Genomic DNA, 18,626 nt, shown 5'->3' on the forward strand with positions numbered 1-18,626 from the left:
GTGTCACTGGATGACTTTTGTCACATTGCATTGTGGCGGAAGTTGAGCTTTTTTGCCATGGGGGGAAATAAGTAATGCATAAAAAAAGTAATTGATGTAAATGATAAATAAGTCTCTGATGTGGGGTTGGACAATATGACGATATGTACCAGGAGATGATCTACATTTTTACCATCAGAGCTTTTTCCATACCATTGATCATGGTATCTCTGCATCTATGGGCTCCTTGTGGGCATCACTGTAAACCAATAAACCGGATTGCTGTACGGTAATGTTTCTATATACATTTTGCATTGATGTGATGAAGTATCTGTATTTCTCAGGCATTTTATCTGCTGGATTATCCCAAAACAGAGAGTATGGTTTGCTTATTTCATTCATAAACAGCTGATTTTCCAGAAAATGTTCTACATTCTGATATTTGTATGCATTTTTTGGGGGGGGGGGGTTGAGGGATGAGTGAAGTCTGTGTTATACGATGTTTTGTCTGTTGAGTATCCCTGTGACTGTATTTTCTGAATGTGTCTGTATTACAAATCCTAAAAAAGAAGAAATGACTGTGTAATTATAAGACCTACTTAAAACTTATAAAACCAAATATTGTTATCAGAAGAGCCACAAACTATATGCAGATGATGGTTGACATCAAAGGTAAGCTTAAACTATATGATTCCCAGACATAACTTACTTGTTAACGAATAGGATGAATGATTTGCTTTGGGGTCGTTTCTTTAATAACCACCCTGATGATGATGAAGATGTGCTTGCATACCCACATAAGCAGAACAAAAAAAAAACAATGTTCCCTGCATGGCAGAGGAACAGATTTGTCTGTGTCACGGTCTTTATTGACTGTGGAGAGAGTGGTGTTTTGCTGTGCTGAAGGCCGGTGGCCAGTGGCCTGTTAGCCAAAGCAGTGAAGCAGGGAGTCAGAACAAGAACAAAGGCCGCCTAGGTATTGATGTAGCCTTGGGCCAAGGGGCCGGACAGGCCGATCTCCAGGGCTAGATAAGGGGCTAACAATCTGATAGATCTGGAGAGCTGGCTGCATGGTGGACAGAGGATAGCCGTCTTGTCTGGGGCTGGCTGCTCTGTTCACCTTTTATCTCTTTCATTTGTATTTTTTAGAGATTCATTTTGTTCGTCTTTTATTTTTTCCTCTCTCTTCTTTTGACCTGCCGCACTTGGCTGCTGCCAGACATTTCACTTGCTAAGCTCTCTCTCGACTGCTCCACCTGTCTCTCTTCTCACTTTCCTCTTTTGAGTAGTACTCTGGCAGATAGGTGCTGGCATACTGACAGACTGGGATAGCTTAGTCATTATATATCATTCAAGGCGTATTTGACTGACAGTTCCTTCATTCAGCCAGCGCTACACTTACCCCATCCTTTCTCTGCCTCTCTTTGATTACTGACCCAGTCATGGCGCCACGGTTTCTCTTTACCAAATGCCTGATGCTCCAAGGCCTTCACTCTGGCCCCTCTCTCGGAGCAATTAGATCTATTGACGAGGCAACTGTGGCTGGCCTGTCACGGGCCTCAAAGTCCCCAGAGAGCAGCCGAGCCAGCCAGTCAGTCAGTCTCCACAATTAGCACATTATATGACAGGTAGGGAGGGGAGGGCTGCGGTCCAAAAAGCGTAGCCTCTGTTGCTGCCATCATCGCCAGGCTCAAAGGAGCCAGCCAGATATCCAGGTGGTAAATTATTCACCAGGTTTGTTTGCTTCAGAGCGACTTTGCGGCGAGCGGAACGAGGTGTTGGAAAACATACTGCGGACAGCTAGGTAAATATACAAAATAAATCATACGTGGAAAGAGCACACTCTGAATAAAAAGTCTGAATGTAGCTAATGAGGGTGTGAAAACCTCACATTCATCAAAGTATAGACACTGTTATGAAAGGGATTAGAGGAGTCCTTCTGTTATTACTCAGCTCCAACACCTCTGGCCAAAAGAAAGAAAAGGCCCCATTCACGCAACCTTCCTAATAGACAAATGGGTACTTCTGGAGACACAGACAGGAATCCTGCAATAGAGGATTCCCCAAACACTAAAAACTTGGCTCCAGACTGCTTTTATTAAGCCAGATCGTACTACAGCATCTCCTCTATTTGTGAGTATACTGTATAATGTGCGCTCTCTTTCTTCCCTTATCTCTCCAAGGCAGCGCTGCACGTTGCTGTCCTCTGCAAGGCTGAGTGCTGCCAGTAGCTGCTACAGATGGACAGGTGGAGATAGTGACCATGAAGTGGCGCCACTGCTGCCTTTTATCATCCCGTCCTGGAGGCTCCGGTCTGGCCTGACCCCGGCCCTTCCTCTCCCCTTCCTATTCCTTTCCCTGCATACTGCATTTTTAATCAGCCTGGGTCATCCAATATAGAGCCACGAGACCAGAGAGCATGGCATGTCAATCAAGCGCTGCCACCTCTTCGCCTTGTGTCACCTTTTTTAGAGACACAATCTGTCCATTAGCCAATTAGAGAAAAGGGAATATTAAAATAGATTTCTTACCCTGATTCTTTGACTGGTTCTTAGTAAAAACCTTTCCTCTCTTACTACTTGTTCTCGATGGTTGTATCGCCAATGTAAATTAGACCTAGATAGCACAATTTGTTCTGCAAGTAAGAACTGTGTGTCTTTTCAGTTTTGTCTGCAGCGGCATGATCTTTGTGCACAGCAAAAGGCAATTGGACAAGGGGCGTATGGCTGTGCTGTAATTCATCCTAAGGTCAAATCGACTCTTTCTCCTGGATCACTTCTCTCTTGCGCTGCCAAGCCCTGGAGGAATCAGCAGAGAGGAGAGGAGAGGGCTGGCAAAGGAGGACGCATGCTGAGGAACAGGATGTTGAGAGTTTGCGCTCGGCCGCAGAAGCGCAGAAATGGAAGGTTGCACTCCAAGAGCAACTGGGTCGGCGTTGGTGGTGTCTAGGACGCTGACCCCGGAGGGAAAATGGCAAAGAGCACACGAAGTGGGTAGAGGGCTGAACAATTATGTTTATAGCGTCATGACCTCGCATGGGTTCACACTCGGTTGAGTTTGGGGAATAAAAGAGGCGCGGCGGTGTTATCTAGCTATTGTTAATTGGATGTAAATGTTAATGCAATGAATCTCTCTCATTATGCAGCCTGTTCCGCTGCCCATGCTGGCAAAGAGAATGGTGGAATAAGCTGAGGCGCATGCCCGTCACTCCAACGTGTCCTCATCGCTCTGACACTAGGAGAGACCATTAGCACTAATTTGAGAAAATATCCTACCAGTAAGACCGGGAGCGCTGCAGAAGTCAACGGAGACGAGTAGAGAGATTAGGGTAAACACAGCTACCACTTGCCCTGGAGCAGCCGCACGAGCTAATTACAGATTTTGTGTGTTTATAATTATGGAGTTAGCTCAAAACGCCAGCCTATTCCAGGGGGGTGGATTGATTCCGTGTGTGGCCATCCGTGTGCACTCTGTGCTTTTTGCGAATTGGCCTTTCAGAGGGCGACCTAAAGTGCTCGCTGCTCTGTACTTGTTATTGAATTAGAGGGAGTTTAGGGTGTCAGCTAATTGGTCGGAGTGTGGCATCTTATAGCATTGTGTTAGCGTGTCCCCGAAGCTGGCATGCAGCGTAGCCGTCTAAGGGAAGGATTCGCGATGCAGCAGCGAACGAAAGAATGGAAATTACTTCTCGACAGTGCTCAAAAGATATGAAATAGTAGAAATGGTGGAAGCATCTTTCATCAAAGTCTTTGAGAAAGGAAATGTTATGGCTGCTGACTGGAGAAGTCTCTTCTCAGCATGTGGCACCAATAAGAGGCTGAGGACTGGCTTTCAACACAGTCAACACGGAAAATCAGCGGGGAATAGGGGTCACCCCCTTGACTAATGATGCATACAGTACATATAGAAAAAAAAAAAAAATATGTGGCTGTGTTAGCCTGTGCAACCAAAACATACAGAGACCTGTATTTTCCTATATGTTGATGCATACATGTAAGAAACAAAACAGTACATGCAGTACATGCAAATACACCAAACTCCCTTTTGTAGCAATATCAATATGTTTTGCAAATAATACTACGAGTTAACTTGACAGTGGTGTATTAGAATGAAGGGAAAAAAATAAACTCTTTAGCATAGCATTTTGGCATTAATATTCAATGAAAAATGTTGAAATCTCTGAAAATAATGTCATCAATTAAGCATAAAAGAAAAAGCTGAAGTATGTTTGGCAGAAATGTTGATTTTATCTGAAATTTCCAAGACAAAGGACTTACTTTTTTGTATTTATTATTTTATAATGATTGATTCTAAACTGTCCGTACTTCTTTTAATATGCCATCATATTATTCAGAATATTCTTAAAGCCACAACATGTAGGATCTTCATGAGATCATTTAAATCATTCTGAACAAAAATCAGTTCGAAGAAAAATTAGAAAATCTCTATGAAACCTGGGTCAGTCTTTGTGTTTCTATCCTGACTTTCAGTGTCCGCAGGTCTGATCTGCGGCTTTGAGAGGAGCAGTGTACTAGCCTGACGTCGCCAGACCAAATCTCAAATGCAAATTTGTCTGGAACCTCTCAGTTCATTTTTGATTTCCAAATTTTTTTTCCAAAAAATCAACAAGCGTCGGCCAAAATGCCTCTGGACGCAACTGGATAGACCTAATCTAAATAAATTCAGAAGTGACGAGGAACCGAGAGCCTGATCCTAAAACCCCCTTTATTGTATGCTTGTAGCACTATCATAATATTTACCTTCTTTATCACAATTCCAATTAGCGGACTACTGAAACACATGTTCACTTCAATTTGAGCAGCCTAAAGTGAATCTGCATTGATTTGTATTGGCTTCTATTATTCCATTGACTTAATATGCATCTTTACTTCCCTGAAATGTTACTTTGCATTATATATGAACATGACTTGATACTGTGAACACATTTATTTGTGTAAACCAATGAACACAAAAAAAGAGAGATCTGGTGAGCACTTACCAGCCAGAAGATACTGATAATACTGCACCAGGTCCGAGGCCAACACCAACGGGTGGTTGGAGTTGAAGGGTGGCTGCAGCTCATTCCATTGTGGAGTCCTGGTCCAAAAAGACAAATCAACTATGAGACTGACTGTTCAGAAGTACTTTTTCTAGAATAAAGAGGTCAACACGGTGTTACCTGGCTAGAGTCCAGCAGGCCCTTGGACAGGTGCTGAGCTCCAACGGTGTGTCGTCACCGATCTTTTGAGCAGTGCTAATTGGTCGAGGCTCCAGGACATGCTCCACCAAGTTACCGTAGCAACTGATGATGTACAGCGAGTCGACAACTGACTGCCTGGCCTGATCTATGAACGGGATGTGAAATTAGAGTGTGATTAAAAAATACTGCTTCTGGTACAACTTCAAATGATTATTAAAAGGTGCATTATGAAAAATGAGGGAGAAACTGCAGGCGGTTAAAACATTTCTCAAGATTTTATATCCATTTACCATCTGCTATTCACTTTTGGAAAGACGTGTTTGGACTTTGCCAGGATATTGACTCCAGAAAAATGCAAAAAGCACCTGTGGCCATGGTCTAACCTTTCTCTCTTTTCATGTTGGGGTTGGTGATGAACCAGGAGCGAGACGAGGCAAAGATGGCGGCCACGCAGAACTCTCCTCCACTGGACTTGCTCGGGGAGATCTGAGGGGGCGGCTTAGCTTTGCTTCAGAAGGGAAAAGAGAACAAGGTTGAGACAAGGTAAAAACTGTATTGCAGAGTCTGGTCTCCAAGGGGCTCTGTGTGGTGTTTGAACACTTTAATATATCAAACTCAAATTACTTGTCATTGACTGGTTTAAATCCTGTAACCAAATGAGACCCTGGAGAAGGAAACTGATAATTCCAAGCTTATACCAAATTACCGTTTTGTCAGAATTAAGACCACATTTCCCATAAACCCTGCCCAAGAATTTTCCCTCCTGGTGGCACAAAATGTGAACTACATGAAATAAGTAGCACCTTGAGACCAAGATTTAAATGTGTGTTTGTTCCATGAATGATAACAACTAGAATCTGATTTAGAATAAGTGATGAATTCCAATAGTCAAACAACTTGGAGGCGAGTATATGAAAATTACACAGCAACATCTCTGAACGATAAACACAAACTTCATAAAAGCGCTTTGCATGCAAGAAGCTAAGCAAGGGGAATTTAAAATAAATAAAACATCCACCTTAGTAGCAGAAAATGAGAAAATGTATTTTGCTCAGACACAAATGGTGATGTATGAAATATTCAGAAAATTACCAAAATCAGTCAAAAACTCACAAACATGGGCCGTACGAGTTGTCAACCTGCTCAATTATCCCCTTATACACATTTCAACCAGCAGTCTACATCATCTTCCTGTCTTATAAGGACAGGATGAATGAGACAGGGTGTCCATAGAAGACGACAATAGGCCTTTTTTTATGTCCTCGAGACGTTCTGACTTGTCACAGTAGGAAAAGCAAACGTGTAAATAATGAAATTAATAATGGCTGAATTCCATTTATCTGCTTTGATTTCAGATTGTTGGCATCCTGCATTCTCGCTCACTGTCACTCTCGCTGGAACATTTCAATAGAACAGAGCCATGGTTAGTGTTATTAGTATTACCTGTGTTTTTCCTACTACGACAAGTCAAACAACACGTCTGCTGTGAGAAAGGCCTATTAGGTCTGCTCCTGTCTGTGGGTTGCATTCCCTCCAATAATGGTACTGTGGCAAAAAAAAAAACGGGCTTCCTCGTTCATTGGAAGTGCAGTACCCATTAAGGATGTGGCCATTCGGATTGCGTGTCCGTTCGGATTGCGTGTCCATTCGGAGCGGACCGAATGCCCCAATAGTGCTGCTTGCCGCGTTCTCGAGAACCAGGGAGGTGAAGAAGAGGTTTGGTTGTAACGTTAGTATATCCAGCATCCAGCAGCAAAAGTGAACTGCAGTCAATGAGCCGTGGCCTGTAAAGGCCCGCTGTGGAAGACATGCTCGACTCGCAGAGCCCTGAAGCCCACCCCCACTGCTCACTTGTTTGTTAAAAGTGTATTGATATTATTTTATACACCGATCAACCATAACATTAGGACAGCATGGGCACCCTGACCGGTATGCTGCTACGTAGCCCCATACGCAACAAACAGCGATGCACTGTGTGTTCTGACACCTTTCTATCGGAACCAGCATTAACTTTTTCAGCAGTTTGAGCTCCAGTAGCTCTTCAATTGGATCGGACAACACGGGCCAGCCTTCGCTCCCCACGTGCATCAATGAGCCTCGGGTCTGACCCTGTCGTCGGTTCCCCGGTTTTCCTTCCTTGGACCACTTTTGGTAGGTCCTGACCACTGCAGACTGGGAACATCCCACAAGAGCTGCAGTTCTGGAGATGCTCTGACCCGGTCGTCTAGCCATCACAATTTGGCCCTTGTCAAAGTCGCTCACATCCTCCTTACGCTTGCCTATTTTTTCTGCTTCCAACACAAAGTTCAAAGTTCAAAATGTTCACTTGCTGCCAATTATATCCCACCCAGTGCCAGTTGCCATTGTAACAAGATAATCAATGTTATTCACTTCACCTGTCAGTAGTCTTAATGTTATGGCTGATCGGTGTGTATTATATATAATGCGTCGTGCGTCCAAATTCAGCATTGCACATCCTTGGGTTCCCAGAAATACAACCGCCAAATGTGAAGTAGATCGGATAAACAGTTCTCGAGATATTCAAAGGACATACACACATACTCATACAGGCAGACAGACAGATTATTTGTTTCATAGTTAGATAAACAGTGCCGGTGCAGTGGGTATGCCGCCACACAGGGTTCCTGTAAAAATGAGCTTCCAGGTTTGTATTTTATCTTGTACCTGCTACAGCACCCACTCCAATGTGGCTTGATACCGTTGTGTTACTGTGCTACTGTAGATTTTAACGTGCACTTACACTGGAACTATACTCTAAAATCTAATTCAGTGTGTTTAAACAGGCAAAGAAGCAAATTTGCAACCAAATAGAAAACCCAACATTTGGCTTCCATTGTTACAATGTGCACAGGTTGGCCTGCCGAACTAGTCCCAATGTTACCACAGCCCTGTTCACTGGCCGCTGGTTCATTATCACTGGTGACTAGTTAACAATGTTATGTGATCGGTAATAGTGCATATGGATATTTTAATATTCATCACTCAATGGAACATGCACCTCACAACAACAAGTGTCCAAGCAGCCTTTCCTGGCTGCATCACTTTGCGCTGGCCACAGGACAGAATTTATTGGGAGTTATTGGATTATTCAGCATGTCAGGACTGTTTGAGAGGAAACGGACACAGAAAGGGTTTTCAGCTGCAATAGGGCTCCCCATATGGTAATGATCACAGAACAGTAGCGAGGTCTGGTATTATTGTCTGGCCTTATAACCAACCTGGACAGTAAAATGTGGTCACAGCAGATCAGGCATGAGGTGGGCTAAGGGCTTGAAGACTCATGATGGTGTCACACACTCCCAGAGGGATGCTTAACCTTGACCTTTGGAAACCACACCGGTGTGGAAGCAACACACTCACCTCTGTCTGACTAAAAAAAGATGCAGAACTGCACCATTTTGTTCAGGGTTTTCCCTGTCATTATACGGCTTGGGCGTTTTTGCACCGTGCCTAAGACATATAAAGGTAAAAACAATGTGGAGAGCATCTGGACGAGCCGACGCATGGGATGGGATGGGGGGTGAGAAGGAGGGTGCTGGAATTTATCGTTTTAATGTTTAAATCCTGCCTGTACACCGCAGCACTGTTTAAAAAAAACAAACAAAAAAACGGCTCAACTAGCTAGCTAAAAGTTGGCTTAAAGGGACTGTTTGTTAGAATCAGAAATGCTTGTTAACAGCGACACCTGTGGCCATTAAGACAACAAAAGTCAGCGTCCAGTTGCTCGGGCTCGTGCTCGCTCTACATGCTTGACATGAACGAGCATTGCTCAAAACAGTGAGGCAACACATGTCAGCTAAAACCACAATATCACTCTATATTTCAGCTGCTTGGCAGTAATGTTAGCTGACCAGACAGAGGTCTCTCCATGAATCACTGCTGATCCTAGTGTTGGCTTTTCCTGCTTCAGCCTCCCGACCGCGGCCGAAGGGAACAGGGGAGACACCGGAGTTTTGGTCGGAGACGATAACGTTTCTCGCCGCGGAGCCCAGTCACTTCACAAGAGACGGGAAACCTCTGTTGGTCTGGAGGAGCTGCAGCATTTATTTCTGCACAAACGTCCACTGTACATTCACTAGATATTATCAGAGCTACGAAGTCTCCTGCAGTGTGTAGTGTGCGCGCATGCACGTGCGGTGGTGCGAAAGAGCGAGAATGAGCGCGGCGTGTGAGTGAAGGCCAAGGCTACGGTCTCCCCCGCGTCCTTCCGACCACGGCCAAAACTGTTAAACAGACGGCCTACACTAGATACAACTTTGCGGTTTTGGTGCTTTCGTGTAGTTTGTGTTGGAGTCTTGTCTGAACAGCGTAGCCAAACGCGAGCGCGCATGGGACACCGACCCGGATTGATTTATACGCGTAAGAAGTTTCAAACAGTCCCTTTAAACCGATCACTGTAAACACTGGTAAAAGGGTGTAGAGTAAATCTCACTGGGAAATAAATCAGGTGACTATAATGTATACTAGCCCTACAAGTGGAAAGCAGTACATACTATCACTGATGAGAGCGAATCATCTACCGGTCGTTCTGGTTGTTTATCAATGCGTGATGATAAGCACTGATAAGACAATGTTCATCACCCTACCTGAATGCCAAATAGCTAGGTAATTGACAAATAAGTACAAGAAACACTGTTGTTAACGTACTATTCCTGTGTTACAAAATGTTAGTTTTCTATTAGGGATGTTAATAATTAACCGTTTAACCGTTAACCGACATTAAGCATTTTAACCGATTAATGCTATTGGTACGACCACAAAAAAGGGAAATAAAACCAGCAGCTTTAACTGTCATTGCCTGCAGGAGGTGCACATGTTGAAATCACTATAGGTGTCTATAGGTGGCAGCATTTATATGTCTACATCTGCAGGTCTAAACTGCTGCTGCTATTACTTTCCTGTCCTATAGGAGGCACAGGTTGACACGTATGGAAGGCTCTGACAATGAGCTGATAGACCCTCCATTGTGGAAGGTGTGCAGCCTGAAGTTGAAGTCGGTTGCCGCCGAACAAAAAACATCCATACCTCATTGATATGTCCTACGCCTCAGAGGAAGCTGAGTGTAAAACTAAATAACAATGCAATGCATTGTAGTAAAGACTGTAGTTGAACAGTTATGCTTGTAGTGGCAGATGGTGAGTCTAGTAGTTCAACTAACTTTCACAGTACTAGGTGCTGAAAGCCGTCGCTGGTAAAACTCTCTTTCTGTTGCCTCCCATCAGACTGTCAGCACCTCATAAATTACTCCCTGGATGCAAGGGGATGTTGATGTCTTTGTTTGGCCAACACCGTGTGAAAGAGGGATCAGGAAATAGGAAGTGGTGAAGGTAGTCATAAGAAAGGCCTCTATATGCAAGTTTTGTAGATTGTATTTATTAGTGCTGGGTCAAGGGGAGAAATATCCACAGTATACCCAGTCTGTGAGAGGAAGATGGAATGGGAGATAAGGTGACACTCAGGATACCGTGTTGGCTAACTCAGAGTGCCCCTTGTCTTCTCTTCCTTTGTTCGTCAATGCATCCAGAAAATAAAGCATTTAACAAACAAGTCCAGTTAACTATCCACCAGTTGTGTTTCCATTAATGCAGTTTTTACCTAATAACGTCCCCTTTTTCTGCCTTTCAATCTCAACAATTCTGGACTAGATTAAGGTGGATTTAATGGAAAATACAACGGGGAAGAAATGAAAATTGACAGAAACCTTTTTAAGATATGTATACATTTTCAAGAACTGTGATCCATTAAAGTGAAAATGACTATAAGAATGTTAAATGGTAAGGGAATAGGAAAAAACAAGGGATCTCTTGATCACAAGACACAATATAACTCGTGTTCATTGCTCAAGAGAAGGAACACTATTCCCAACTTTGCCTGTGTGGTCCTGCAAAGTTCTTCTTTGGTGAGGTGTTTAATTGCCGAAAAACACTGGTGTTCCATCTCTCCCATTGCTGGAAAATATGTTAAACCCCCAAAGGCCTTGTGGTTCACTGGTTTCAATAACCCAGGAAACACAAATCCTATTTCAGAGCAAGCTGAAGTTGGTTTTCAAGGGTGAGAGCTCGGGGCTGACGCATATACCGCAGAGCGACTTACAGTGTACTAGAAGATATTCTAACCTCCTCATAGTCTTCATGTTGACTTTGGATGTAAATGGAAGTTGAATAATAAATCAAGGAAAGACATTGTTTAAATCTGAAGTGGGTTTTCTTGAAGGACGAATGAAAAATCAGCAAGAAAGGACTTTAAAGTGGCAAAGTACAGCTTATTATTCGGAACCATTAGGGTTGCGTGACCTCACACACCTATATGTATATATATATACTACGACAAAATACATACACTTATATAATCACGCACGCACCAATACTATAGCTATAACACTGGCTCCCCACAGCGGTCTCATGGCTGATGAGTTGGATTTGGGCCTCTTTGAAGAGGCCTCAGCCAGCGGCGAGCCTGCCAACAGGACCAGAGATCACAGCTCAGTTCCCGTCTCCTCTGGGTGCAGTGACCGCTAAAGTTTATTCATCTGTGTTTTAAATCATCCTTTTCCTCTTGATCTCACTTGAAGTGGCTTAAAAGTGTTGAGGTTTCTGCCCTTACGGCAGAGAGGCACAGCTCCAGCAGGAAGGGGCCTAATTCTGCTCTCCACATGGAGGACGGCAACTGGTTTTTGGAATGGACCAGCGGTAAGGGAAGTGGGTCGGAGAATGGCAACCAAGTTACGACAAGAAGTAAACCAATATCAAGAAATTATGAAACATAAATATACTAAAAGGGAAACTAACTGCACATCTCTTTTTTTATTCTCCCTCCACAAGATTTGGTTTTGTGCGATTGCCCTTTAGCAGGGAGTGGAATCCATTTTCTTTGCAACTTTAATCCACTGAAGACTACTCATGTCATTTCCACTTTTAATTTAACAAATGAGGACTTTTGACGGAGCTAATAGCTTTTCCTCAAGGGCATAATTCAATCTGCGACATCAACCATCAAAGTCCCTTCGCATTACTATTCCCGGGGCCAACGCGAGGCGCCTCCGAGGGGGGGGATGGAAGTCCAGCGGCAGCTTCCATATTATTTTTCAGGGCTCTCGCAGTAAACAAATATGATCGAGCTCACTCGAGCCGGCCATCCTGTGACAAAAGAGCTGCACGGCTGTTGCGCTGATCCTGGGCCATATGGTTCATTCATATCAGAAAATGAGTCAGTACCAGGAAGGGAAAGAAAGACAGAGAGAGGAAGAGAGAGAGAGAGAGAGAGAGAGAGAGAGGGCAGTCATGTGGAGGACACATCCTTCAACGTCACATTTATTATTTTACAACAGCCCTTGGAAAAGAGGCAGCCTTGGGGCTGTGTCGAACACACAGCACTAATGACAACCACTGGGGAAACTCAGTGAACACTGGAGAGTGGCCATCACCGTGGAAACTAGAACTTTTTTTTTTACCTGATCCTATTCCCTATACTACACGGATGTCACGCTATGCATGTACATTTATTAAATATAGTCTTGGGAGTCAGATTGTGCAGATTATATTAATTATATTGGTGTAAGTCCATGTATTTGGTCAGAGACTCGCACCACAAAATTGGTGTTAAATACATGCTCAGAACATGGAATGGAAATTGGAGAAGGCATGATACAGGCCATGGTATCCTGGAGAAGGAAATAAAAAGAGGGCTGAACTCCGGGTAAGCAGATATTGGCAAATGGACTGTCATAGCTCACGTCTCAAGACATACATTATTAGAGAAACAATATAGGTCTAACTAGCTCAAATTTGAGCGGAAGGCGGCTATTGTGAGGGTCAAGATTCCGATGCTAATGATGTGTACCTTTGAAAAGTATACGCTCTGAAATCACTAAGGGCCTAGATTAAGCGGGAGGTGGATGAAGACAGAAAGGAAGAAAAAAGCTTCAATTAAAAAGTATGAGTGACTGCCCACAACAAAAGAGGAAACCCAAGACTTGAGGAAGGCACCACATGCTATTCATTTTCTAAAGTGAATGGAGTCAACAGGGAGGAGCTGGAGAGCAGGGAGCCGGGAAGGGAAAAGTTCACTTCACTGAGCCACTCAATCATCTCTCCATAAGTGACTCTGTCATAATGGGGCTTCCTTTAAAAGCTTGTAAGCATCTGATTTCTCGAGACATATTTGAAGAAAAAAAAAGACTTGGATTTAGCCCCCCCTATAAGAAAAAGCTCCTTGAAGATGCTGTGCCCTCTAACAGCTGAATCTTAGCGAAAGCGAAGTCGGATCTGGGTCCATCCGCGGTGGACCGGTCGCTGCCAGAGGCCCCGCTGGCGTCTGAGCTGAAGGAGTTTCTGGTGAACCTGCATGATTTCGTCAGATTTAGCTTTTTTCTTATTCTCCAAAGCTTATTTAAATTGCTGAAAAAAGATTCAGTGATTCAGAGGTCTGAAACCAGGCTAACTCATTATTGTAGTGCTTATTCTAAATTGGCAGGTCACTGGTTGACATTCAGGATATTAGAGTTTTCATTAGAGATAATCTGTGCGTTGTTTTTCTTGGTGAAAGCAGTTGCCGACTGTGTCTGGAAACAAGGTGGAAGAGAGCCACGAGAGTGAAGAAAAACAGTAAAGTTGTGGTTGTCGTCAAAACAATGAGCCGAAAGATGATGAAACACTCCGGTGATAATTTCTCTGTGGGTTCATCACTTTGAGTGATCTCTTTCACATTACACACATAATGATTTGACCCAATGTTGCAGAAAACATACAGTATTTGGTTCACCTGTAGTCCTTTGCAAAACACGTTTTTTTTTAGGAGAGGCGGTATACGCATCGCTCACATTTCTACACCCACACAAGACACTGTTCACAATATTACAAGAATATGCCAAGGCACAATTACTGCGTGCAAACATACATCTGACGGAGAAATGTTTTTTTTCCAACCAAAGTGGGCTACAAGAAAATTTGAACAACGTGTTTTACACAAAGGCGTTATTCTTAAAAAAAAAACATCACGGAGGGTCTAAACGAGAAGACAGAGATGTCATTTTCTAGTGGGTGGTTTCAAAGACACCACACGGCAACCAAAACAAGAAGTGCTCTGGCATTTCCCTGAAGTCCTACAATATGTCCCCTGGACTACCACTTATGATAAACACTTAAAGCAGACAGTTTTTTTTTATGTTTGCAGCCTTTCTTATAAAAAGACCAGACATTCATTAAAATAATGATGGTAATACATCCACTCCTTTGTTCACATTAGTACTGTAGTGGCTTTAACACAACATGTTGAATCATCCTACTACAAAAGCTCAACATAAACAGAACAATTGAAGGATTTGCAAAAAAAAAAAAAAGGCAACAAAAAAAACAAGATGAGAAAATGACCAAACACTCCTCTTTGGATTCCCCCCCCCCTTTGAAGAATGACTGCACAGACTCTGCAGAATGTGTTGAAAATATACCAGAAGACAAATGAGAGGTAAAGGAGGCGGTGTGCTGTGGCTGTGAGTATACAGTTGCATGCTGCCGAAAGGGAGCCAAGGAGGGGAGAAGTAAAACTCACCATGGAGTTTTAATGGCAAAACATCCCGCCCCAAAGAGGTAGGGTCTTCATGAGAGGGGAGGTGGGGGGAGGGTGAAGGGGATGGGGATGTGAGGAGGGGGTGGGGGGGATACAGAGATAGACGGAAAAACCATTATTAAACTAGCACACTTGAGCAAACACACTTTTCACATTACATACTTTTTGACGTGTCTGTTTAAGTGCACAACACATACGAGGCAGGAAACAGAATGTCTGTGCGCTAAGATGGATTTGAAAACCTGCAGGATGGCTTGATGATTCATCTGCTCAAGCTGCTCCGTAAAGTGTGATACCATATATTTGGCAGATGCAGCATGTCCACAGACTTTGTTTTTTTCTTCAGACATCTGTCATGTTTTTTTTTTTTTCTTCTTTTTCTTCCCTTAACTTTAAAGGGATCGGTACATGTGCAGAAACATGAAGGTCTGAATCCAACCGTGTAAATACGACACAGGAAAAACGATGGGAAACAGTTCTGATTGTTGAGATTGAGAAAGTCTAAGTATGAGTGAGTTCATCCAATTTCTACAACAACTGAGGACACCAATAAAACTAACAGCGCTCATTGTTAAGACAAGAAGTTGTGTGTTTGCATGCAAGTTCTTTTTTTAGTGCGAGTGTGTATTTATGGCCATGCATTGTCTTCTGAATGAACGTGTGTGGCAAATGTGTGTTCACTGTGATTATGTTAACAAGTACACAGTGTATGAATGTGTGTGTGTGTTCAAGAGTCATCCGGAGTGTCTTTTTCAGGGTATATTTCTGTCTATCTGTCAGTCTGTGCGTGTTTCTAATGTTTACAAGACATTAGGAGTGGGAGTGTGTTCCTGTGTTTATTCTGCATGTCCAGAGATAGTGACAGAGCTCCGTAAACAGTTTACAGTAAATAAGCCTTTTCCCTACAGCAATAAAGGTCCGATGAGACTGAACTCTGTCCCCCGCCAGCCAACCTCCCCCAGTCATGAAAAACAGAATCTCCGGCCAACCAAAGCACTCTGCAGCACTTCTTTATTTTATCGCTTTCGCTGCATCCGCCCAGGCCCTCCCAACGATAGCACATAGTCTTCAATTAGTCTTGGTACATGGATGTGTAGAGAAATGTTCCTCTGGGAGACAGGGAGCAACAATTTGCCCCTGGAATGTCTTACTCCTGGAGTGCGAGTTGAGAAATGAACATGCCGGTTGGTGTAATGGAGGCCCCCGGTAAACTGCCACTTATCAAAGAGTTTGCAGAGCCGCTGAGCCTATCGAACCTGCTGAGCCCCCCCGCTCCGGGCCTCCAGCTGGGTAAATGGATGGACTCCAATGGGAGAACGATGGACGAACGGGGTGAGATCTCCATGGGGTTAGCAAAGGCCAAGTAGGCTTTGGGGTTTACAAGATGCCACTTTGAATTTCTCCATCCTACTTTCTTGGAACTTATTGTTAGTGGAATTTATTGTTGGCGGCTAACAGAGTGATGGGAATTGATGGTAGTAGCAGTTGAAGAAAAACTGAATAAGTATGGAAGCATTGTGGCTCGTGGAGGCCTCCATTTAAAGCTCATCTTAAGTCACTCAAAGTCGCCTCTGTTACTTCACTTTCATCCTTTTACGCAAGGCACATTGTGGCCATGTATACATAAAAGTTATTGATAATAGCCGAATAGCAATAGTTGCATAACAGTAACTGAAAAGTTTAATTTTGAATAATAGAATGACTGTACTGTGGACATAGGAGGCAACTTGAGTTTCACCAGTATTAAAGTAGAGAACGTACTATAAACTACAGTATCCTCAAAAGATATATATTCAGTGCTACAAAGAACAGTCACTCAAACTCAAAATTCACATCTCTAAACACAAATGCTACTTCCCCCACAGTAAAAGAATTTAACAAAATATAAACATTTGAGCTGACAATACAGCTCAACAGTTGATACAGCTTCTACACCAGCCGGTCAAGGGTCACGTGTCAGCCGGAAATTGTCGCCTCATGTCAAGCAGCTTGTGCAGATGACCCAACTTCAGGTCAGGTTTGAAACTGTGCTGGTTACTTAGTGAAATTAGGTCAAGGTGGGACCAGCAATTAACTGTCTGACGCTATGTTGTGCATGTTGTGCTCTCTATGGATCACTTCCATCTTCTACCCAGGTGTGATGGTGGATACACCAAGACTTAGACCAGCGACAGTAGCAACATCTGACCCTTTGTACCTCCACTATGCTCCACCCATTGGAGACTTGGACTTGGCTTGGGCATGGCAGCATGTGAAAGAAGGGGGAGATTTGGGGTGTCCCTGAGACCTTGTGGTCTAAGGCCCTGTTCAGACCTGGTATTAACATGCGTCCTCAGTGATCGGATCACAAGTGGACAGCTTTAAGTAAATCTGTTCACACCTGGCATTAGAATGCATCTCCGCATGCTTCCTTAGTGGCCACTTGTGATCCGATCTCACTTCCCCGCTCTATATGCAAACAAACGGCTAACACAGCAGACGTTGTGACGTAATATTACATGAATGTCAGTAGTAACATCCTACATATTCGTAAATTCTGGTACATTTTATTAACATCAAAATAAAAGGTTATTGGGAGTTGAGGACCTCTATCCTACAGAAACACAGTTCTGATGACCGGCACTCTGCAGCTTTTTTTTTTTTTTTTTTGCGAGCACTTGAGTACTCTATAATAATTTAATGCGAGTACTCAAATATGGAAATAAATTAAAATGCCCATCTAAAAATCCTAAATTGCACACTGCTTAGAATAACACAAAAGAATAAGGCCATGTTGAGAAAACTGTCCACCATGTTGAGTTGTCAGTAAACAGTTTTGACCACAACGGCAGCCCAGTTATGTGACGCACTGCCGGATCCAGCAGGTTTTGTTGGAGAAGAATCCCGCACAGGTCAGTGCCATGTTGGAAAACACGAGTTAATCGTGGGTCAGTGGAGTAAAAGGGGTGTAAGACTGTGAGTGGGTGAGTTACTGAGAAGGGACAGAGAAAGAGGAAGGAGAGAGAGAGAGAGAGGGGGGAAAAGAGCGAGCGTAATCGACCTGTGAGGGCGACGACCCCACTCCCAGAGAATAATCGTTCACACATTCATCTCTTAACCCGTTGGCCCTAATAGCAGCTCCGCCTGGGCCATTAAAACGGGAGGGAAGTGAGGTGATTTGTGCAAATGGTTTAGTCTTGCTGCCATGTGACGCTGGGCATTCTTAAAGCCCCTTTCTATCTCCGGTCTCAGCGAGGCTCTGTAAGACAATGGCTCTAGCACATACAGTACGTATTACAGTAATCTGAGGGCACATCTGCAGCAGGTCACGGGGTCTCATTCATTTGCTTGCTGTTGTCTTTCTCGTTACCCCGCCTGCACTCCATCTGCGGGATTTGGTCAAAGGGTGGTGTTTTGTTTTGTTGTGTGACAATCTTTCCATTTGGATTTTCATTTGTCTGTATTAAAGTCAGCCTGTGTGTGTAGATGGGATAAGTGTGCAATAGTTTGTCCGCTCGCAAATCCCAAATGTATCACTCTCAGGCATTTTTGACAAGTTAAATCCTCACACAACTCCGGTGACTGTAGGGACAAGTAGAGTTCCCTTGGAGCTGACGGTTTAAATATTTCTCTCTTAATCTTTTTCACAGATTAAGTTCCGACAGTGACATTTCACCGAGAGAGAATCCTTTGATTTTTTTGTGACCAGTGTCTTTTTTTTTTTTTCTTCTCTGGGATTTAATTCATCGAGGGCCAACCTTTTACTAAATTTGGCTGACAGGAAACAAGAGGCCGAGTCAGAGCCGACACTCCTCTCCTTGTTCGGGACTCTCAGAAGACTTTGAGGACTAGCAGAAGCTTGGCTGTGCTCCTCCACTCCCTG

The 18,626-nt window shown here is 43.6% G+C and overlaps 1 protein-coding gene across 3 annotated transcripts in view; it reads right to left on the reverse strand.

Moving 5' to 3' along the window:
• Positions 1 to 18,626, reverse strand: part of bcas3 (BCAS3 microtubule associated cell migration factor) — a 351,373-nt gene that overhangs the window by 235,074 nt on the left and 97,673 nt on the right. For all 3 annotated transcript variants that reach the window (XM_074640019.1, XM_074640022.1, XM_074640020.1), the window contains exons 17-19: positions 5,563 to 5,687; positions 5,159 to 5,324; positions 4,979 to 5,076 (exon numbers count right to left, since the gene is read on the reverse strand). In XM_074640019.1, the coding sequence (XP_074496120.1) occupies positions 4,979 to 5,076; positions 5,159 to 5,324; positions 5,563 to 5,687 (389 nt within the window). The remainder of the gene's footprint in view (positions 1 to 4,978; positions 5,077 to 5,158; positions 5,325 to 5,562; positions 5,688 to 18,626) is intronic.

Source organism: Sebastes fasciatus, chromosome 7 (genome assembly GCF_043250625.1).
Source record: "Sebastes fasciatus isolate fSebFas1 chromosome 7, fSebFas1.pri, whole genome shotgun sequence".
NCBI classification, from domain to species: domain Eukaryota; kingdom Metazoa; phylum Chordata; class Actinopteri; order Perciformes; family Sebastidae; genus Sebastes; species Sebastes fasciatus.